At 45.2% G+C, this 23064-nt stretch overlaps 1 protein-coding gene across 3 annotated transcripts in view; it reads right to left on the bottom strand.

The window, feature by feature from the left end:
- MYO1C (myosin IC) overlaps positions 1-23064 on the bottom strand; it is an 86356-nt gene that overhangs the window by 20620 nt on the left and 42672 nt on the right. For all 3 annotated transcript variants that reach the window (XM_025214588.1, XM_006032884.3, XM_014524297.2), the window contains exons 2-13: positions 14177-14332; positions 13526-13641; positions 11097-11295; positions 10082-10162; positions 8612-8791; positions 8127-8225; positions 7749-7862; positions 6163-6234; positions 5608-5727; positions 5267-5349; positions 3079-3184; positions 1492-1572 (exon numbers count right to left, since the gene is read on the bottom strand). In XM_025214588.1, coding sequence (XP_025070373.1) covers positions 1492-1572; positions 3079-3184; positions 5267-5349; positions 5608-5727; positions 6163-6234; positions 7749-7862; positions 8127-8225; positions 8612-8791; positions 10082-10162; positions 11097-11295; positions 13526-13641; positions 14177-14332 — 1407 coding nt within the window. The remainder of the gene's footprint in view (positions 1-1491; positions 1573-3078; positions 3185-5266; positions 5350-5607; positions 5728-6162; positions 6235-7748; positions 7863-8126; positions 8226-8611; positions 8792-10081; positions 10163-11096; positions 11296-13525; positions 13642-14176; positions 14333-23064) is intronic.

The raw sequence follows: 23064 nt of genomic DNA, 5'->3' as shown, positions 1-23064 counted from the left end.
ACGAGACATTTACTGCAAGGTAGACTAATTAGCTGTACAGTAAATGTCTCTGCCTACAAGTGCACCTCTACTAAGCTGGAGTAAATTAATTTACTCTGCAGCAGGATAGTGCTTTTTTCATAGATTTCATAGACATCAGGGCTGGAAGGGACCTCGGAAGATCATCGAGTCCAGCCCCCCGCCCAAAGGGCAGGAAGTCAGCTGGGGTCATAGGATCCCAGCAAGATAAGCATCCAGTTTCATCTTGAAGGTGTTCAATGAAGGCGCTTGAACCACCTCCGGTGGCAGGCTGTTCCAGACCTTGGGGGCTCGGTCTGGAACAATTGTAAATTGTATTTACAATTGTAAATTGTATTTACAATTACGATCCTGCTGTGGAATAAAACACTCAGCATCAGCGCACACGTAGATACTGCCCTGGCTGGCTGGGGCTCAAAGGCTGCCTGCCGGCTAGCCCTGCATTGAAGCACCCTTGTGCCCCAGCCAGCCCCTCTGCACCACGTTTTGCTGGGAGGGGGGAAACAGCTCTGGACTGGCAGACTGACCCCATGGTGCCCCTGGCGAGCCGGGGCTGCTCTGACCCAGCTCAACATGCTGCGATCCATGGTGCAGTAAGCTCTGGAGTTTATTCATGCACATTAATATACACATGTAGACGTGGTACTAAAAATGGAAGTCATATAGATCAATTTTATTAGTAAAGAAATAAAATCCAAGCTCTTGATTTTTGGTGAGGATGAAAGGAGACTGGCCAGGATGGGGGTGGGAAGCCCAGCAACAAAGTTGAGCTCCTGTAACAGGACAAAGAGCTGTTTTTGCCACTCCTGGGGCATGTATTAAAGGTTTGGAAGCTGTCTTGCCTGGGATTTGCCCTTCTTGTGATCCCAGCCACAGAGCCCTGTGGCAATATTAATTCTGCAAAGTGAGGACTGGGGTAGGGAGAGATTTTAAATCTTAAAATAAAATACAAGTAATTTCTTTCAGGCTACAGGCTCTCTAATGAAACAGATTCTCTGAAGGATATTCTTAGATTGTTTTAAAGACAGGCAGAAAAAGTTAGAGTAGATTCAGACAGACATTTATTTCTTGAAATAGTCTGCTCCTTCCATGCCCCTGAATATGGCTGAGAAGATATAGATTAGTAGATCGTGGCAAACATGCCTCAAAAATGTCCTAAGAAAAATATGTTAAGAATGTTTTATTTAAAAAAAAAATTAAAAGCTTCTAATATATTCAGTGTACTGCACGGAAGGAGAGAGGGCACAAGATGGTTTGAGAGGCCAGCAAATGCAAAAACAGGTAAGAAACAAGGTTAAGCTACATGTCTATGTAACACATGGCTCACTCCTAACTCTGGGCTCAATTCATCTCCCACTTCATCTCTTTCCAGGATGCCCTCCCCCGACCTTCCACCAGTACTTTACACCTATGGCTTTCACTTCCCATTGTGATTCTAAACATTTTCAATAAAAAATGGTTTTGCCAACTCACCAAAATAGAAATGATGCCTTTGAATTTCTCCTCCACCAGATCACAAATGATTTTGTTGTCAAAATACTGGACAGGTTCCCACTGCCATTCACAGAGATATAAGAAATCACAGAGTGAATGAAACTGAATCGCTGCGTTGGAAGAAAACTGTATGAATGCTCCATGCACTTTGGTAGATAGCTATTCAAACCAGTTTGCCTGAGGTCCACATTTCAAGTGCAAGACTCATATTCATGTGTAACCATTTATCATTCTAAACCTTTCAGACCATCTTTGTCCTGTTACAAATAAAGGACAGGGGAAGGCTGCATAATCGAGTCCCTAATCCTGAAATATAAAGGACAGGGGAAGGCTGCATAATCGAGTGCTTAATCCTGAAACCCCCCCAAAGCAGCCAGTGTCCAACTCTAGTGAAAGCAAACCACACAAGAACTTTGATTCAAACTGACGAGGCAGTTTCCCCCAAGGACATAGCATCTTAGATGAGAAATCCAGAACGGGAGGCCAGGGACAAGAACAAGGTTATAAGTTATCCCGAAGACCCTGGTACAGAGCTGAGTTATCGCTCTGGTACTACATTTGCCACGTAAGATTTCAGTTGCATAAACCAAAGCCTCGGTCCAGAGCAAGACTTCAGCACAGCATCATAGTCCCTAATTCACAGCTGGTGGTCTCCCTAACCTTAGTGTCAGCTTTCACAGTAGCTGCCACTTGGAAGGTAGTTTCCACATTTTTTAACTGTATGATTGAAGAGAAAGAACATCTTCAGAGCTGGGAATGAATGGTATCCACATACCATTTGGCTGGTAGTTGCTAGCACCATGCATCTCTTGGAAATAATTAAGAGACAGTTCTGCTACAGAAGTTTCTGTTATTTCTTAATTATATACGACTGCAGAGCTCTCAAGAACTGTAGCCAGCCGTCACTGTGTCAGCTCAACAACTCAGGCTTGCAAGACTGAAATGGAACTTGGTATTTTCAGAACCAAGATTTCAAGCAAGAAAACAGAACAGAAGAGTTGGAGCTGTGTTCTCTGGCATCTCTAAGCCAATGAGGGTGGATGCCAGGGAGGGTAATGAACAAGGGATGGGTCACTCTAGATATACCCAGTTCAATGCTCCATTTATAGTTCCATTGGCATTTCACTGACATAAGCTCGAGCGTTCACCGCACTCAAAATACACGACTAAAAAGCCCTGTTTCTTCTTCCATGAGCCCCTGTTCAGTAGCTAACCTAATAATTGAAACCTAGGGAGCAACTTTTCCAAAAGGCGGTCTCGATCGGCACACGCAGTTTTTCCTGCAGATAGCTGTGCATGGAGGCAATGAATGGGCTTTGCATGTTTAAGTGTCATCACCTGGATGAGGAAGCAACTGCATGTGCCTACATAAAGCACAGTAAAGGACCATTTTATAGGAGCCTGTTGTGCTGGATCAAATGCTAACCACAACATGGAAGAAAAAGAAGTCTATTTCCAACTCCTTACTTTGCATGCTACGGTAATTAGCAGCTCCTCTTAGCTAGCTGGCTTCCCTCAAAAGAGATACTATCAAAAGATAAGAAAAATTGAAGTACTGCCTCTTACCGCTATGCCTTCTGACTCATATTCCTCTTGTTCCGACTTCAGTGTCAGTTCTATGAAAAGCTGCTGCAGTTTTTCATTACAATAATTAATACAGAACTGCTCAAAGCTAAAACAAAGAAAACACAGACTTAGTCACTCAAACACTGCATTTCAAGTAAAGTAAAGCCTGTATCGTTTATGGATGGTCTTCATAACCTATGTGAAAATAAAAAAAAAAGATGCAAACAAGCGATCTAGTAACTCATTTGAGCTAGACAGAGATAAACCAATGCATGAGCCTAAAGAGGAGAAAGAAAGGAGGCACCATCAATAAAATAGGATGGTGGCAGGCAATGCACTGAATAAAGGAATAAGAAATGTAAAATTAGGCTTCTTGCTCAGAAGACACTTGCTCTGTTATTGTATTTTCTCACATACAATACACCCTCAAATAAAACATGCACCTTGTTTTTAGAAGGCAAAATGGAGGGAAAAAGTTTTTTCCCCACTCCAAGTCATGGCGGAGCTGCCTTTTCAAGGACAGACCCTGATGCAGAATGGCTGCCAGCTTCTTTCCAAACCAGCAAGCAGGAAGGACGGAGCCCAGTGTTCAGCCTTTTGCACATGTTCTCACACTTGTTCATTTGACTGCTTCCATTCCAGCAGAGTAGAAATGAGTTCTGTTCCAGCAAAGAAAAATCAACTTTCTTGCTGAAGACATGCACCCCAATTTTGGAGGGCTAAATTTTAGGGAAAACGTGTGCGCGGTATGCAGATAAATATGGAATTATCAGGTATTTTGTCAACTTGCTGAAGTTGAGATTTATTCTTGTTTTGATGTGTCAAGTACCAGACAACGGGCAATGTGTTACATGTAGGTTTGGCAGGATGTGATTTTTATCGATAAACATCAATTTGACCTACCTCTCACAGACCAATGGAAAAATATTTACCCATCAAAATTTTTTAAAACAAAACAAAACAAAACAAAAACCCTGGGATGAGGTTAAGGAAATCTGGGGCATGGGTGCCACGCACGCGCGCGCACGTGCACGCACACACGGCACAGCTGCAGAGAGGTCGGGGGAGTCCCTGGCAGTGGCTTGGGCAGCTGCTGCATGAGCTGGGGACTGTGCTGGGATGGGGGGTTGGCAGGGCAGGGCTGTTGGTAGCTAAAAGCCCAGTGCCACCAGCCACTCGCACTGCCCGGGTCCCTACTGGGGATTGGCCCCAAACTCTGGGCAAGCCTGGGCTGGTCACTGCATGCTCAGGGCTCACTGGGAGTTCGGCCCCTACCCCAATCACACAGGGCTGGGCCGGGCCGGGCCGGGCAGGAGTTCTGGGAATACGGGGAGAGACGGTAGCCTCCCAGTCCAGAGCTCCTTGCTCTGGCTGGCCCCTTACGAGGCAAGCCTGCTTGGCAGGCACCAGTGGAGGGGTGGCCCAGCCCCTGGATGGCCACAGTCTCCCATCCCTCCAGGCAGCCCAGAAGCAGCAGCAGCGGGGCCCTGAGGGCACCCCCGCACACCCAGCCCCGATCACGCTGTCTCTCCCCGTGTTCCCAGAGCTTCTGCCCAGCCCGGCCCCAGGGTGCTTGGGGAAGGGCATATGGGGGTGCCTCCAGGGGCCCAGCCGCTGCCTCCGCACTGCCCAGAGGGGCAGGAGGCCATGGCTGTCAAGGGGCAGAGCTGCCCCTCCACTGGTGCCCACCAGGCAGGGCTTGTTCCCTAAGGGGCAAAGGGGATCTCCTTCCCACCCTGAACTGGGAGGCCGCTGCCTCTCCCCGGGTTCCCAGAGCTCCAGAGTGCTGCTCTTCCAGAGTGCTGGTCTCTACCCACCCGGTTTATTCCTGATGAATGAACAGAAAGATTTAAAATAGGTATGCTTTACTGATTTATGGATATTTACTTTTATATATCTTAACATGTGATTTCATAAACTTTTTAACAGTATACTGTCATTACTAAATTGTCTGCTCTCACACTCCTAATTTTGTGCAATCCCGAAAAAAATTAAATTGATAAAATTGATAAAAATTAAAAGAAAATCTTAAAAATAAACATTGATTTAAGGCATCAAAAATTATTTTTTTTAAATTGAATTCTACTCTGCCTAGTTATATGATAATCCAGAATGAAGAAAACATGCCAGGATTAAATCACAAGCAACCGGTTTCTTCAAAGTTCAAAGACACCAAAAAGAAACATACCTGTTGTGCTGAAAAACCTCAAATCCATAGATGTCGAGCAGCCCTAGGACTGTTGTACTCCTCCATCCTGGGAACTCTGTCTCCTGCAACAAAGCCATAAACCATTCATTCATACCCAGTAGAGCATGCAGCAGCTGTGATCTAGTCTTACAATATAATCCTGCCGTCTGGCTCTCCACACAATCAGTGTGAATGAAATATGGTTAGAAATTCATTGTTCAGCATGGAGATGGTCATTTTCCCTGCTTCCCAGTCATGTGGTTTGAATTCACCATGTCCAACCAGTTTGCTGTACAACCATGCAAAACAATCGTGGGAGTTCAAGTGAGAGATGAATTTACCTTGTAGGAAAGAGACTTGTTAATCTTATTCACTAGCCAAGAGAAGGTGCGCCCATACACTGCTTTGGCTAGAGCATCCCTTGCATAAGCTGCTTGCTCCAGGTTCAGAGGACTGACCAGCTGTATGGGGAAGAAGGAACAACAACTTCATATGGATGGCCTATTGAAAGATGCAGTCTTCTAACTTAGTATGAACAAATTTGTGAGGCAAGGATTTTTTGGGTAATATCTTTTATAAAACCACCTGTATAACTGGGAAAGACATAGACAAGTTTGCAGGTACCCAGTGTCCTTCCTCTTGCACATGCTCTGGACTGTCACAGCTACATCATCACGCCAACTTTATGAATAAACTGGTCACTCTATAGTGACACGGCCCAGACAGGAAACTATCTTCCAGGACTCATTACTAGTCAAAAGCAGGTTACATGAGACCAAGAAATCCACAATGTCTTCTCTTAGCTACAAAGAAGACCGTCTAGTCTACTAACACCCGAGTGTACTTAGTCAGCTTCAGATCTGGAAGTCTCTGAGTTTTCCATCCCTGGTTCTTACCTCTTCCCCTTTGGCTATTATCTTCTTGTGGATCAGCGCTTCCCGAAGGATAGAGCCTTCAACCCCTAGGAGCTAAAAACCAACAAAATGGAAATTCAGTTACACAAGTTCTTATTCATTCACCGTGATCTGATTTAGAGAAACCAGAGACTCAGTCCCATTCAGCTCCATTCATGCCCAGCTCTTCGCTGGCTCCCCATTTACCACTGGCTCCCCATTCGCAGTTTTACCCGCTTTGTCCCCTCAACTCAGTAGCTCAGTGATCTGCCAGTAATGTCAACCTTGGCTGCCTTCTTCCTTACACTCCTTACAGAAGGAAAAGTCTCTCTGATCTGAAGCCCCTTCTCTTATCTAAACCCCCCTCAATACCCATCTCCACTGAGATGTTGAATGGATTATTTCTTTAATCAACAGATTAAGGAGCAGATAGAACAGTTGCTAATTCAGAAATGTTTGAATACAAGTACTGTTTATATTTGACTATAACCCTCTTCGTTTCTTAGCTGTCATCTTAGGGTTCGTCTACACAGGGATAATTCAGGAAAGTTAACCCAAAGTAATCTTTACAGTGGATTAAACTGTTTTAAATACCTGTGTGGACACACTCGTTCAGAATTAAAGTGATACCTATTCAGTAACTTTTTCTTTGTAGTCTTAGACAGTCACCCATAGTAGAAATCCAATAAATACTAGTTGATTCACCATTCAAAAAGGGAGCGCACATATTGGCGAATAATCCAAAGGGACCCATAACTAACTCCGGATAATTGCTAAGGGGACTGGCAGGGAATTAAAACAGTAGTAAATTAAGCCATCCCGGGCACATCTACATGTGCCATTAATGTGCAGCAATAAACTGTGGAGCAATAAGCATGGAGCTCCTGGGAAGCTCCTGGGCGTGTGGTTTACACAAGTGCCTGGACTGCAACACATTCAGCCAGGTTGCAGCAGCCCCGGCTACAGGGAGACCAGGGAGTCAGCCTGCCAGCCCAAGGCTGCTCTGGCCAGGCTCAATGTGCTGCAGAGGGGAGGCCGGGGCATGAGGGTGCCTCAGTGCGGGGCTAGCCAGCAAGCAGCCCTGCAATGAAGCACCCTAGTCAGCTGGGTCAGCATCTACACGTGCACTGCTGCTCATGGAAAAACTCCGCAGCAGGGTAGTACTTGTACTTGCACACAGACGCTGAGCATGTGTAGACACACTCCCACAGTGGTACATTATCCCTTAGGTGAGTTCATTTGAGGTTCCTGTACTATTTAGCAAAGACGATTATCAAGAAGGTAAAATTAGCTGAATAATATATCCAGCAAGCATTTTTTTTGCATTGATTGACATTATACAATTAAAAATACTGCAAAAGTGTTTTATCCCTTATGAACATTGGCAGGCGTTTTTATACTGGCTAAAAGGAGTTGAATATGATCTTCAGGCTCTGGTTTTAATTATTTTAAATAGAAAAAACACATTTTCATTTAATTACGTCCATTTAATAAATGTCAAGCTTTGACAGTTATTGAGTCTTATCCTGGAATAATATAACAGTGCAAATACAGCACTATAGGGAAAACGTCCTAGGGATTGTACTTACTCTGGCCAGATATTTAATCTGATTTTCTGTGGTCACCTGAGCATTGCCCTGTTCATCAGCAGCAAATTGCACGTTCCCCAGGTGCAGCACACTAGCTACAACGCTCAGCAAATCCTAGTACAAAACAGCAGAAACATGGTCATGAAACTGTGAATAAAAAATGAATGAAAGACCATTGTGTATGTGGTATGGGGGAGGTAGGAACGGGGAACTGGGGACCACTAGCTGGCACCCACCAGCTGGAGATATCTGCACAATTAGCTTCGGGGTGTCTGCAGGGCGCACAATCTGAGACTGCTTCCCAGCTGACAGCACAAACCGTGAAGGATAGCCTTGGGGGCAGGGAGAGAATCAGGTGCACTGCAAGACACCTCTTACCTCCACCTCATTGTCATTAAAGTTGATAATGGACAGAGCCTTTCTCACAACCTTCCAGTCATTTTTATCATTGATAGAACTGACCCTTGCACAGTGACCCTAAAACAAAAGATTTTGAGAAAAGTAAGCTTGGATAGTCCAACATATTGTTCCCATATGTTTCCCACAGGCTAGGGGGTTTCAACCTTTTTTAGTAAGCATAACCCCAGCAGCCATGTGCGAGCCGTGTACCGCCACTGTATGAGAGCTTCCCCCACACCGTGTCTGGCCGTACTCCCAGTTGACAACCCCTGACATAGGCCATACAACTCCAACATGTGTTACCTGCCACCTCTCATGCTGGGAAATACATTACAGAATACATTTATCCTACAGGATAGACCGTCAGCAATATTCATCGCTATTAACCTCTCCGATTAGCAAACAGATGCTCCCTCTAGAGAGCATTAAATCAAAGAACTGGCAAAAATGGACCCTGTTCATACCTTCACTAAGTAGGGGTATTGTTGGGGGTTCTTCTCAAGGCCCAGCCTTCGCAAGAGCTCTTCTTCTCCTCCGTCTAAAAGCTGGTAGAAAATATGGAAGTTCCTCTCCCCGTGATTCTGATGGACGACCCGAGACTTCTCCAGTAGGTAGTTCAGGATGTGACCTCCAACAGGGGCTCCCTAAACCAAAGCAGATAAACAGGAATTGTTCACAGGTACAAAGGAAAATCCCCTTGATTCTCTGATGGCAGAATATCAAAGACAGAGGGGTTTGAAAGAATAAGCTACGAAGTACAGAAGTAATTTCTGTCACTTTATACCAAGCTCTCTCAGAATCCAAAAAATACAAGGTGGGCATTTGAACTTTTGAACTTCCTTAGAATATATTAAAGCCAAAATGTTAAATGAAACACAAAAGTAATGCTGTGAAATATATATTATTACAGCTCATGTGCTGCATTTTGTGGTCACTTCTATTTACCCCATCTCAGAAAGAAGACAGCAGAAAAGGTCCAGAGAAGGGCAACAGAACATGGAGGGGTTACTTATCAAGACACTTTAAAAAAAGAGTTTAGACATATATCTATCAGATAGATTCAACTGTGTGACATTTTGGCAATTTAAGGAACAAACAAGAGGTAATGGGATAAAGCTGTATAAAAATAATGCTATGCTAAAGTTAAGGTTGCCTGTGCAAGCTCAACTCTGCCCTCCTGTGCGTGTCTAGGTGTATGATCAGACAACGTCTCCAGCTTAGGACTTCTGTGTCAGTGTATTTAAATATGGGTGTATTTCTAATACTAATAAAGTATTTCTAATATTTATCTAAAGTGCAGATGTTTTCAGTATCAATATAAGCTGAAGCATTCTTTGAACCCTATCACACCTTTTCTACTGATGTCTAGTGGTAGTGCATTCCACTAGTTACTTATACATAAAGAAAATAAAAGTAAAGTCTTTCCTTTTTTCAGCCCCAGAGAGCATTGCGTCAGTTTGCAAAACAAAACTAGGGGCCTAGAATATTTAAATACCCCAAAAGTCTGATTGTGGATTTAAATTGAGTTGATCTGAATTCCTTTTTAAGAGAGCCTGCAGTTCAATGAGTGTTTAACCCAATATACAAACAAAGTCCAAGACTTTTATTTTTTCGAGTTCTAGGAAAAAAACCCAAACCATTTCCCTGTAGCATACAAGATAAAACTGCAATAGCTCTATAACAGAAAGGGCATCACCATTCAAACAAGAGTGATTTGCAAAGCATAAGCACAGAGAGGCAATTACAGTGGTTACTATTCTTTGTTCTTACAAGGTTTTACCTATGGTGCAGGGGTCCATGCAAAGGGATGAAAATGGAACCATTTCCTTGGTTTTTTGGGCCATGGAAAACAGATGCCAATATGAGCAGCACCCTCAGGCACAGAACTGAACTACAAACTGGGACTAGTCTCTCCATACAGAAAAGGCTTTTACCCGGTAATCAAACTGCACGTCCATGTATTTCCCAAATCGGCTGGAGTTATCATTGCGAAGAGTTTTTGCATTTCCAAATGCCTGAAATAAGAAGGCACCGAAAAGAAACAAATAAAGATCCTCAAAAAAGGGAATACCCAAACATAGCACTTTGAAATATTTTTCAAAGGTGTCCATGGCTTATTTGCCAGATTCCCTCTTTTCAATGGGAGTCTAAGGAAAAAGCAGGGAGTTCCTCAAACTGATTTTGAGAGCTGCAGACATACTGTCAGCATCAGGCTGTCACTCTGCTTGGGCCTGCTATCGTGTTTCTCTCCACCAGGAAAGCAGTCTTGTTGAAAAGACTAGTTAGAAATTTTTCCTCCATACCCCATATGACTTGACACAGGGCTGTCCAACTGGCAGCCCCTTACAGGTTAGCATGCAGCCCAGGCCATAGGCTCCCAGCCCACTGCCATTTCCCCTCCTCATCTGCTCCTGCTGCCGCAGCTGAGAAAGGACTGGAATGCCCGAGCTGCCCCTGGGGCAAAGAAGGGAGCCTGCGCACACTGCAGTTAGGCAGTGCGTGCAGCTGGGAGAGAAGGGGGCAGCTGCTACACATATGGCAGGGGAGAATTGAGCCGCCAGTGCTGGGGCAGCCCATGCAACTGGGAGAGGAGGGAGCCAGGCTGCCCATGCTGTAAAAGTGGGGCACACCTACAACCCCCTGAGTTCAGGACCCATGTGGCATGCTGCTCCTGGCTGCCTGGAAGTTGGGACAGCCCTGATCTAACAGAAGCACATTACCCTGTACACAACAGTCACAGGCCCAGGCTTGACAGTCTTCTTCTTCCCAGAAGGCCAACACCCTCCCACACCACACTGTTTTGAACAGGTGGTAGAAACAGTGACAGATAAGGCTGCTACAAACTGGACAACAGAGATCAGTGGTGCATAATATGCACCACTGCTGTTTATCCAGGTGTAAATCAGGGGATGCAGCTGCCCAACATCCATACTGTGTGCATTGAATTACCTCTAGGACTGGGTTGGACTGAAGGAGGCGGTCTTTCACCATCTCAACTTGGTCACTGGCTGGACAGGTCACTGCATAGTACTGCAGGATCTTCTTGGTGGCCTCAGTCTTGCCAGCTCCACTCTCCCCAGATATCAGGATACACTGATCCTTCCTCTCCGTGCGAAGGGAACGGTATGAATTGTCAGCAATAGCATAACTAGGAAACGATCATAAGGGGAAATTAAGCCAGCTTCCAAAAACATAAAGGTCAGAGAACCGCCAGCTAGACACCTGGATTATCCATACAGTCACAAATATAAACGGTAAAAACTCGAGCTCCAGCCAGGGCATTCTTACACTTTGGGCAGGGATAGCTCTTAGAGAATTGAGTGTATCTGGACTCATAACCCCCAACCCAAGACTTCTGATTTTCTGCAGTTCATAAACTCTCTGTGAGGGCATGGACTCTGGCTGTATCTGCCAGGCTGCCACCAATGCACAAATTTTGCTTCTTTGTTGTGTTTCTACCTCCACGATCTGCTGATATGCCAAAGGATGGTAGTATAGACCTAGCAACCAAAGGCTGTAACACAGAGCTGGCGTTGTATTCAGCTACAAACACCTGGGGGGCCACAAGTTAGTTCCTACAAAAGACAACTGGTCTGTCAAGGAGGAAGAGATCACCTTGACTTGAACTCATGTGGCAGAAGGCTATGATCATTTGCTGGTACTGATCAGGAAGTCACCTGACAAAAAGCCTGGAAGATTATAAAAGGCACTGAGCCATTTACCTTTTTGGCCATTTTCACCTGTTTAACCCAAAGGAGAGCTGCCTGAAACAGAAAGCCAATGCAGTATGTGGCAAACTTCTCTGTTTCAGGACAATCTATCCCCCCATCCTTTCTATCCCCAAGCAAACGATAAACCAGAGTAAAGGGACTGTGTTCAGGAAGCCTGGTTTCCAGTCACCTACAATGTCTTCTGCTTTATTCTTTCAAAGTGAAATCAAGTTGCTTTAAAAAAATCCATGCACCATTTGTGTGTGTTTGTTTGCACATGCCATGTGGATCCTGAAGCATTAAGCCATCAGTGAAGGCTAACACCTTCTCTGGGATTCTTGGAAAGCACACACTTAAGCTATGGCACTGGATCTGAAAATCATCACTGGATTCCAAGTACAGGCAATTAGGCCGTGGTTTCCAGAGCTCAGGGGAGGGTGTGCAAGACAGAGAGCCTGCACCTCAACAGCATGCTACCAAAGACCCCAAGATATGGGCAGTACCTGGACTGTTCAGACTGGACACTTAACAGGCCTGGGGATTCCCTCACAGCAATCTGATGGTGGAGCGGCCAAGAAGGGGGACTCGGCCAGATATGGCAGAATCCAGGGAACTAGGATGAGGATTTATCTTTAGATTCAATTGAAAGAAAGGATCATCTGCAAGCAGCAATTTCTACTGCTACTGAAACCACAGCACGCTACCTTTTTTGGCAAGGCACATCCTATTAAACTGACCCCTCACCATCAAAATTTTACTTCTGGACCACTTTCATATCAAAACCATTGAAAAACGATAAAACCAAAATGCAATTTATAAATTTGCCTCTTGGCAGCATCCTCTTCTGTAGGATAATTATCTCCTCAAGTACAAGGGAAGACTGACAGCCTTGCATACTTTATATTTTGTAAAATATCCCATTTATGTAGGGCTGTTTGTTATCCCCACTATCATTCACCATCCTTCCAAAGCCCGTTGTAAGAAGGTCTTCAGGAGGCATCTTCGAACAGGGCCCCGGGCTGCGAATCGCCCTGCTCAGCCAGGTGCTTTTAGACGCATCCTCTTTTTTTTTTGGCCCAACAGAAAAAGTCAGTTACTTTCAAAAATAGCTTCAAGCTGCTGCTTTTTTTAACCCCGCTCCCTGCCCGAAAACCGGGAACATTCATCAGGCCATGTAAATAAATACATTCCTTGTTCTGAAGGGCTTGTGGTATCTTAGCAACAAGGGAAATACCAGATAAATATTGGTCAAGCAGTAACAGAGAAGGTAGGAAAAAAATCATCACACGGATTCCCTTTGCCCAGTTAGCTGTATACTGAATAAACTGCAGAGCAGCAAAGGGAAACTTAGAACCAGAACATCTCGAACAAACAACCCTCAAACCCTGAGGTCTTTAGTCCTGCCTGGGCTGGGGCAGCAGCTCAGATTCCTCTCGGATTCATATCGTGTGGCCAGGAAGGAGCCAACTCATCCTCCTTGGAAGGAAAAGCGAACAGAACGAGCTTGACACCGCACCCTGCAGAGGATTCCCTTTATAGCCACTTACACCAGGGCTGTGTTTGGAGGACAGTAATGCGAGCAATGTTTGTTGGCTTTCCGAATACTGGAATTAAAACATGCCAGGTGGGAATGGCACAAACTGTACCATTTACCCACAGGCCACTTACAGGTGGGGAGACACTTCATAGAAGCTGACGCCACGGTATCGTTCCATGTGTTGTTTGCTATAGATTTCCAACTCCTTGTACGGGTTTACTGACACTAGAACTGAGCCAATGTATGTCTGAAAAAGAGTATGAGGAAGAGAGATTACACAAAAGCTAGCTTCTGCTTCTACAGAAGCCTGACAAATGACTTCAGAATCCCAGACAGGGTTTCAGGCTCCATCTGCAGCAAAAGCACTTGCAATGCTGCTAGCCATAGAAAACGGTGAATACCCTGGGGAAGTAAAGAAGCACTCACAGGTAGTGAATGTGAGAATTCAGGATGCATCACTCAATAGTAAAACTACATTAGTGCTTCTCGCTATCCCTGCATTGCAGTTTGAGCACCAGGTTATTTTTAACCCTCCGTACCATTATTTGTGATTCAGCTTAAGCCTGGGTTTGTTGAAAACCAAAAAAGAATACATTTTCAGTAGTGCTGAGTAATCATACCTCCAACTGAAGTCAGCTGGAGCTGCAGATGTTAAGTACGCCTGAAAATTGGGCTCTACACTCAATACACAACAGCGGGTAAATGGGAGCTGATAGATGCTACCATGTTCAAAACCCGTGCCAGCAACACAAATCACTGCATTTGTCCTTTATTGTACTCACATAGATCAGATTCTCCTTGAATCGTTTACGCAGGTTTTCAATAAAAGCTGCTTCGCTGGTGAAGTTCTCAAGCAGGACAAAATCCTGAACCCCAACACGGTCACGGGCTGTCAAAGCACTCTCCATCGTCATCCGGATACCGTTACTCCCTGCTCCCTGCAACCAAAACCAAAAAGTAAACCAACAGGCTGAGCCTTCCCTGGTATGCAGCCCACCGTACCCACAAAAATCAAAGAGGACTGACTACACAAAGGAACTCTTAGAACAGCAAACTCCCGTCACGTTACACTTGCAGCGGACAGTTTGACAGAAGATGGGTAAGCTCTGGGAGAAAGTTACTGTACTGTTAAAGCTCCAATCAGTAACAAAACAGGGCCAAGTAAACTTCCTAAGGGCCACGTCTACACGAGGCGCTGATGTGTCATGTGGCAGCAACTGAGATGTGACACCGCTGCACAGTAGTCTTGAGCTACTGCGCAGTCAGTGTCATGAAAAAGCCATTTAGCGCCACTACTGCAAAGTAACTCCGGTTTAGTAATGACTGCACAGTCAGTGTCTCGGGTAGACATGGCCAAGGAGAGCAAAACCGACTCCACACTTCCCCAAGGATTGTTTGGGAAGAGTGATTCTGAAAAGCAGTAGAGGTCATTTCTTTCCTTGAAATGCCATGAGGTCTGACCCCTTGAGATAAGCAGACTTCTGGGTCCCAAACAACGATTATTTGTCTCCTAGGTCTGTGTCCTCACACTACAGAGCCCGTTAAGCCACACACGCATTCAGCACGATATCCACTGAGAAAACCCTGAAGTTTAGGGCCCAGGAGAAGGGACTATTAGTGATTCCCAACCTAGTGTGTGCATTCACTTTTCTCTTGCAGCAATTTTATTATTTCCCACATACTGGGGAAGTCAACCTCTTTCAGCAAGTCAGAAGATAAGTTTCCCTCTGACAGTGATGCAGAGAGATAAATAACCCTGCCCTCTGCGTATCAAGTCTTTCCTGTGCAGCCCAGCCAGTCTCATCAAAAGGTAACTGGGACACAGCAGTTTATCTGTATCAGGCAGTTCTTTCTATACTTTCTTCTCTGTTCGTCACTGGATGGGAAATTACTATCTGCAACAGTATGATCAATTTGCTGATTATCGTAACAGCTTCCTTTCACGACTTGGAGAGATAATCAGCTCAAATGCCCTGCTGTACTTCTGATACATCCCATGCTCTTACTTCCATTTTATATAGGGCACATGGTGAGAGAGGATACTCCAATTTGTGCCCTTCTGGAATACGCCATTGGATAGGTCTGAACTTCAGTTTCTTGCTCACCAAGAGATCCTACTGATGCCGCAAATGATTTAGAGAGATGAAGTTCAGCTGAGATTTTCTTCTGGGAAAGAAATCCAGGACTGAGCCCAGTGTAAGAGCCATGCCACTGCTCACCTCTCAAGGAGAAGTTACAAGATTTGGATGTCACGCTCCACATAGCTGAGACACCGCCTTGACCTAGAGTGCCGCCCCCCTCTCTACAGTGTTACCGCAATAGACTAATCAGAGGAGGACAAAGTCCTCATCAAAGCCAGGCATTGCTTTCGATTTCCGCCTGCAGCCCAGATTAAATGAGTATTCCTCTATAAACACAGACTGCACGGGAAAGGGACTTCTTCTGTACCTGTCCACACTCCTAAGCACGACCCAGAACTCCGCTGGCTACCGCTCTGATCACGTTCACAAGCTACTTCCCTCTCCTCGGCAGCATCCCCCTCTACGCTTGGGCAGATACTGCCAGCAGGAGTCGGAGTCGGTTTCTGCTGTATCAGTACCTTGGTGTGGAAAAGCCCACCATGCAGGACCCCGCCCTGACTGCAGCTTGAAGAGCACAAGTCTCATTGATGTAGCAGGACCCCCTTCAGAGAACACCACCCTCACCAGTAAGAAGCCATCTCGTCCGTCAGGATTTCCTGAGAGGTGACATTAAACCAGACTTTCACATGGTTTCTGCTGCAAAACTCTAACCACATTCTTTTTATATACCATTCAGTAAGAGCAGGGAGGGCAAAGCTTTGTTTGCGCAGGCAGTACTAAGTATTCTGAAAGTTCACGCATATAGCAGCTTCATGTTTCCTCCAAATAACCACATCAAAAAGTGCCACAGAGCTCTTTAAAATGGCTAGACTGAACAGACAAGCAAGTTGCATTTTTAGGTTAGATATTTAATAAGACATATGTTCTAGCTGGCATGAGATACAAAGAAGAAAGCTGTTGCACTCACAGTAGGCACTGTTTGCAGAGCAGGGAAAGGCTAGAAAAGGAGAAGAAACATGGTAGAGGCAAGTGCCCTAGGTCTCTTGCCCTATTAAGTCATCACAGAAGAGAAAGAAACATGTAGGGTATAAGAGTGGGTGCATGAGTGTGAGGGGGGTAACTTCTCCTCTCCTGCGCGCCCCCGGGACACAGCACAATTTCACCCCGAACAGATGTGAGAAACCAAGAAGTCAACAATGCAGAAAGTGATTCAAAGCTGAGGAACGGCAGCAGATGACAACCACCGGTCTGTACCCTGCAGAAAACTAGACCCTAGTTCTAGGGCATGCCAATGCGGCAACCTGGCCCATCTGGAACACGGGCACCTACACTCAGAACGGGGTTTTTTTTCTAACTGAAATATGAACATGAATAGCACAGTTGGTGATGTGCTCCTCAAGTCATTTAGTAACAGACTTTGTATTCATAATGCAGCTATCCTGAACATGTGGCTGAGGCTGGCGAAAAAATGAAAAGCCAGCCCGCCCGGACAGGGGATGGGTTGAGGCTTCTGGGACTTGGGCTCATAATTTTAGACTGTGGGATAAGAATGTTAGACTGGTGATTTTACTAAACTGATCAACAGAAGATGTAAAAGAAATATCAAATTTAAACTATGAGTATTATGGTAGTACCTGGTGCTACCAGCTCATGACTGTCAAAGTTTGCATATTTGCTGAATTTCTTAAAGCACCAGCTTGTGAGGGGTCCTCTAACTACAGAAGCCTCCCAATATTCATTAAAAAAAATATAGCCCTGGCTGCCTGACTCAAACATAACCTGAAGTGTTTTAAAAACAAATGCCAACAAAAAGCTTGCTAGGTTTTAATTTTTAGAACCTTACAATTTTAAAGCTAAATCTCATGATTGCCGCAGGTTTGCCCTCAAGTTCTGAGTGCTTCAGTTCTGGAACACGTCTCATCTGGAAAGCCAGCCAAGATCAGAGTTGTGTTGCACTGGGTACCGTACATACCCAGCAAAGGATACATGCACCATAGCCCAGACGTCCTGCTGTCTAACCAAGTGAGCACTGCTAAGATGGTACCTGTTAAAGGAAATGATTTTATGTCCCAAGAACATCCCTTCGTGTTGAAAGCCCTGTTCCCACTTGACAATGCTGGTGAGCTGAGCTGACAACATGGACATTTACACGGAGAGCTCGCCGGGGCAATGACGACATCATCCCGCACATGTACAGACAGCACTTAGCAGACTGGGATCCAACAACGTGGTACAAGAAATATGTACAATAGGGAACAGTTTTATAAAAGACCACTGGGGAACCAAATATATGGAACCCATACGTTTTTCCATCTCTAACACTCATTCACTGATGCTTTGGATTTTTTTTCCATTTCGTTAAATACACTCCATGTAGCCTCTTTCACATCCAGCCACAAGAACACGATCCCGCAAATAGCCAAAGGCTCCTAGCACAGCTCTAGACAGCTTCACTCAAGTAACATGCCAAGATTATTCCAAAACTAAAGGACTATGCTGGCACAGGAACAAATTACTATAAACTGACCATAAATAAATATAGGCAGGAAATTGGAAGAGAATGTTTAACCTTTCCAATGAGATTAGCAGTGGGGAAAAAACAACAAAACCCACCACACAAAGCCTCAAATGCACATTTTCAGATGGGGCTTGACACATTATGAATGGAATTACTGTCTGTGGAAGGACCCAGGCATGGCTTTCTTTTCTTACGTCCTATGTACCTATAGCTCTCAAAATGCCCACACCCGCATACTTAATCCAAATTTACATCATTCTGAAGGGCAAGGATTTCTTAGGGTGATATCTTTTATTGCACCAACTCTGTAGTTGGGATAGAATTAAATAACATGCAAGCCATTCGAAAGCTTGTCTAGCTCTAGCCCAACTACACAGTTGGTCCAAGAAAAGACATCATCCTAAAAAATCCCTGCCTCTGGCCTAATTTCTGGGCCATCGCGGCTACAACAGAACATACATACGCTACCAGAATTCTGAAGACTTTCACAGAAAAAAAGGAAAAGAAAAGAAGAAATACTTCACAGATTCAACAGTTTTCATCAGCCACCCCCTAGAGCTCAGGACACATCGATGCAAACTGAGCATATCCAATCGGAAAGAAAGAGGAATCAGTCCTGCGTAAGAAAGAAGCCTTTTCTTCAGACAAGTCTTCTGAGGCTGGCACTTGCAGATAAGTACCTTCTACCTTCCTCAGTGCATCTCCTACTCTTTCAGTTCCTAGGGTTCTGGCTCATCAGGAACAAAGTGGCTAAGTTCATTTTCAGACTTTATTTTTCTTAATTGAGTTTAGCTTTTAAACAATAAATCAGGTGCAGTTAGATGGCTTCAATTTGCAGCTGAGCACTATATAAATGGGCCCACGGACCTGGTCTAGCTTCCTAAATATATTTACCAGCCCACGTGACACAGCCTAAGCTTAAATTTAGAGCTCTGTGCCTTCCAAGATGTTAAGACAGATTCTAAGCATAACTCAGTGCAAACTGAGTGGGCCAGAAATCTGGAACAATGGCCGAGCAGCTTGTGCTTCTCTGTGCCAGTCTTTGTTGTGCTGGGCTGTTCATTTCCAAATGTAACACTACAGCTACGCAGCATTTCAGCAGATGGGATGCAAAAGTACTGCATCTGGATGAAAACTGGATACTGCTACAGAAAAGGTTGCAGAGGGCAAAAAATGGGGAGAGAGAAAAGGAGAATGCAGAATGAAAAGAATTAAATATCAGAAATTACAGGGATCCTAAAGGGGAATGAGTTTTCCCGCTGAATGATAACAAACGTGACAATATGTTGCTAAATAAAAGATAACTAAAATGTTAGCTACTCTAGTCGGACAGAAAAGGACACAAGATCCAAGAGCTGAAAGCTGAAACTAGCAAATGGGCCCTAATATCTGCGATGCTATGACATAAGGGTCATATTTTCTCCTTGATCTGGAGCAAAATTTCACTGACATCAGTGGCAGTTCTGCTTTGAACAGTGGACATTATATTCCCTAGTTTTTGGATCACACTCAAAACCAGAAGGGGATGGTTTCTCTTACCTACTGACAAATCTACAAGGTATTCAAGACAGAGAATGACTCAATATGATGCTACCTACGGGGGCGGGGGGTCTGTTCCCTGGCTTCCTGTCTCCACCCAAAACTTATTTTCCTTTGGTTCATAACGAGTTATAAGGGATAAACAACTGGGATCCGACTAGAACTGGCATGTCCAATTCACCAACAGTTGAGAGAGGAGAGAAACACCTTCTCTCTCCCTCTCCCTCTATGTGGACTGTACATTCAAATCTCTTGCTGCGGCTCCGGCCCATATCCGCTTCACAACAGCATCTTTGCAAAACTGCAAGCAGAAACACTGCCGAGCCTCGTTCTGCGGTGGTGCAGTCACAGGAGTACTGGGATCACTTATGAGACAAAGGAAGCATTCTGGAATTGGTCAAGAAATGCTTTGCAGACACTGCAGGCACTTGCCACAACCAGGGGAAACCAAATCTTCCTAAGTATCTAGAAAAGCTCCGCTTTGGTCCAAAGACAATATCCAAGATGAAGTAACACCTGTTTCTGCAACGCTGTAAGAGTAGCTACTGTGTGTGTTACAAGTGTGGCTGGAACAAAGCTGAAGATGTGATGCATTGCTGGCACGGGAGGGACTGAGGGTGGGCCTCGTGCCCAGTGAGAACTAACCGGGGGGGTCCCGAATTCCCAGCAATCTATCTGATCACCTGTCTGTACAGCTAGCACGAGTCTAGAGAGCCTGGGCCTCCTCTCTCAGACTGCTCTCCTGAGCGCCTAGCCAACACTGCATGGAAGTCCCTGGCCTTCCGCGCAGGGAGCTGCACAACTAACACAGCTGCAGGCTGGATTGTCCCGAACTTGCAACTGGGTACAGTCTCAGGGGAGTCATCCCTAGTCTATTTTAACCCTCTGTGCTTCTAATCGCTTCTCCAGAAGAGTCAACACAACAGTGGCGCAGAGCCAGGAAGGCAAAAGCAGTTAGCTCTGAATGATGAGCCTGCCTGGGCCAGCGCAATTCAAGTGGCACCTCTTCCACAGGACTTTTCTTCTCTGTAATTATGCCCTGAGTGGGACTTCCCGCGATGTAAACGGGTGCAGCGCCATGCAGCAACACTGATTTAGGCAAGCTGAGCCCCACCTGTGCTTTCACTCATAGGGCCAGCTTGAAGGATCAGAGCGGGTCTCCACAGGATTTACTCCCATTGAATACAATGGCACTTGACTGCACGGTGCTGCTCTTGAAGGCTGATAAAAACCAGTTTTAGGTTGACTCGTTACACAGTGTTGTGGGATGGAAACATATTTTACTTTTAGCTTGTTTAAGTGATGAAATAGGAAAAAGACGCCCCATGACCTGGGGCTTCTGACTCCCAAAGCATGTCGCCAAAGCAACCATGGTGCTTCCTAGCCCCCGTCTAACAAACTCCCTAATGCTTCGTCAGTGACTTTTTTTTTTAAAGTCACTTCGAGATTTTCTACAAGATTTCCCACTGTGACTGAAGAGGATGAGGCCAGATTTCTTGCAGCAAGCAAAGGGGAAAATACAGGTACGATGTGCTCTGGGAACCTCCAGTTACTGCTCTGCCCGAGTGCTGGGCAGGACTGTGTAATGCAGTCTGGCCACGAGAGTTTCCTTTTGTATCAGGATTTCCAAACCACAACATTTTGAAGCCTCCAGGAAAAGGTGACTGGACAACCAGTCTCAAAGAAGCAAAGAGAGACTAGCAAAGGATTTAAAAGTTTCTACTCATCAGGCCAGTGCCTCTGGCAACCCTCTCTTCATGAGGCCTGTGTGGATTTTGAGAGTCCCTCGAAGAACCCAAACAGCGAGTGGGGCTACACAGTGGAGGAAGGCTTTAAGATCACCTGCAGGATTTAGAAACACAAGTCCTGCTCAAACCCAATGGGATTACAACTCAACAAATCCATGTTCACATTTGAACATCTGCCATAATGCACTGCTCTACCTGCTGGATAATATCTCTTCAGCAGAAAGCAGAAAGCTATTAGAAGGCTGCCACTCCACTGGAAGTCAGGCACATTCATCCTAATACCAGTATTAAATAGGCTCAACCAGGAATTCCAGAACCAGCTCCTGAAGAAGGAGAAAAGGAGGGGAGACAAAGGTCCACACACGGACATGAAGGGAAATCCAGGTTGAATCCTTACAGCTGGCAAGAAGCCAGAGACAGAATGAACAGTTATCGATGCTACGAACAGTTATGCTGGAGGTGACAATGAAGCTGTCACCAACTAGTGTCAATTTTTTCAATAGATGTTGTCATAAGAGCATCTGTAAAGACTTCTCCCTGATCTCCGCTGCACTCTATAGCCAAGGAAAGAGATAGCTGCAGGCCCCAGCTGGGAAGCAGCAGGAGAACAAGTCACTTGATTTAGCATGAGCCTCAGCACTTCAGCACACGCGAGGTTCTGGGCTTGTACAGTGTGCAGAGCAATGAGTTCCTATAGATGAAGAGGACAGTGAGAAGGCAACTAAATAAAGCAACCATTAAAATCAGGGATGAGTAACCAAGTCAGGCAGGCAGTCTTTCATCCACACCTAAGGCCCTTCCTGGGCAGCGAGCATCAAGGTGCACAGCCCTGCTATAAGCCACAGGAAGTTACACAGTAAAGGGACAAGAAATATCATGTTACTTAGCATATGGCAAGGTAGATTCACTCCTTTACAGGGCAACTAAATAAGATGTACAGAGAGAGCACAAGCTTTTGTGAACTTAAGTTCACTTCGTCAGATGCTTAACGTATGACCAGTAGCTACGGCAGAAGAGAACTCTCACTGAAGACACGACAGTGTCTTTTGTAACGATAACCGACTTCTAAGAGATGCTGCATTGGCCCAAAGCTAATTTTTAAGATAAGGATTCTCATTCTGCATATGCATCTTTTAAAAAAATATTTAAAAAGAAGAAAAATTGGTTCTGTATTTGACAATCGTAGCCTCAAAAGAAAGGACATCTAGTACAGGGGCAGCCAGACTTGACAAGGCACGAGCCAAAGGGATGCTTTTGAGATGCACATGCTGGGTCAACGATTTGCACAGTGCTCCAGCTCAGATAATACATTTGCTGTTAAATGGCTTTCTTCAGGAGCTGCATTTGAACTACTCAGAGGACACATGAGGCTTGTGAGCTGTGGGTTGACACCACCGATTTAGTGCAAGACTATGTCTAAAGGTCTTCAGTCACTTGAGACAGACAACAAGACAAGATCAGAATTTTGACAAACGCAGCAGAGATCGTCAGTCCTGGAACTGGGGTTGGAACTACCTTAGAGGAATAAATGGGCCAGTGGTAGCCTTGCTCAATGGCTGTTCCCAACAGACTCGCTCTCTCCTTCCTAGCAATGTCTACCAAAGGAATCAGAGGAGGATGCGTGGAGTCTGGGGCGGGATGTTACTGGAAGCACAGGGCCCTCCACACTGCCACGTGCTCAGAATCTGGATTTCTGTCCCTGATGCTGCCCTCCGGATCACCAAGTGGGGAGGGAATTCACTTCCAAGACACGTGACTCTGGGAAACGGTTGAGGCAGAGGAAT

The sequence above is a fragment of the Alligator sinensis genome, unplaced genomic scaffold (genome assembly GCF_000455745.1).
Source record: "Alligator sinensis unplaced genomic scaffold, ASM45574v1 scaffold1244_1, whole genome shotgun sequence".
Lineage (NCBI taxonomy): Eukaryota > Metazoa > Chordata > Crocodylia > Alligatoridae > Alligator > Alligator sinensis.
The sequence above is the reverse complement of the archived record's forward strand: the minus strand, read 5'-3'. Positions and strand labels throughout refer to the sequence as shown.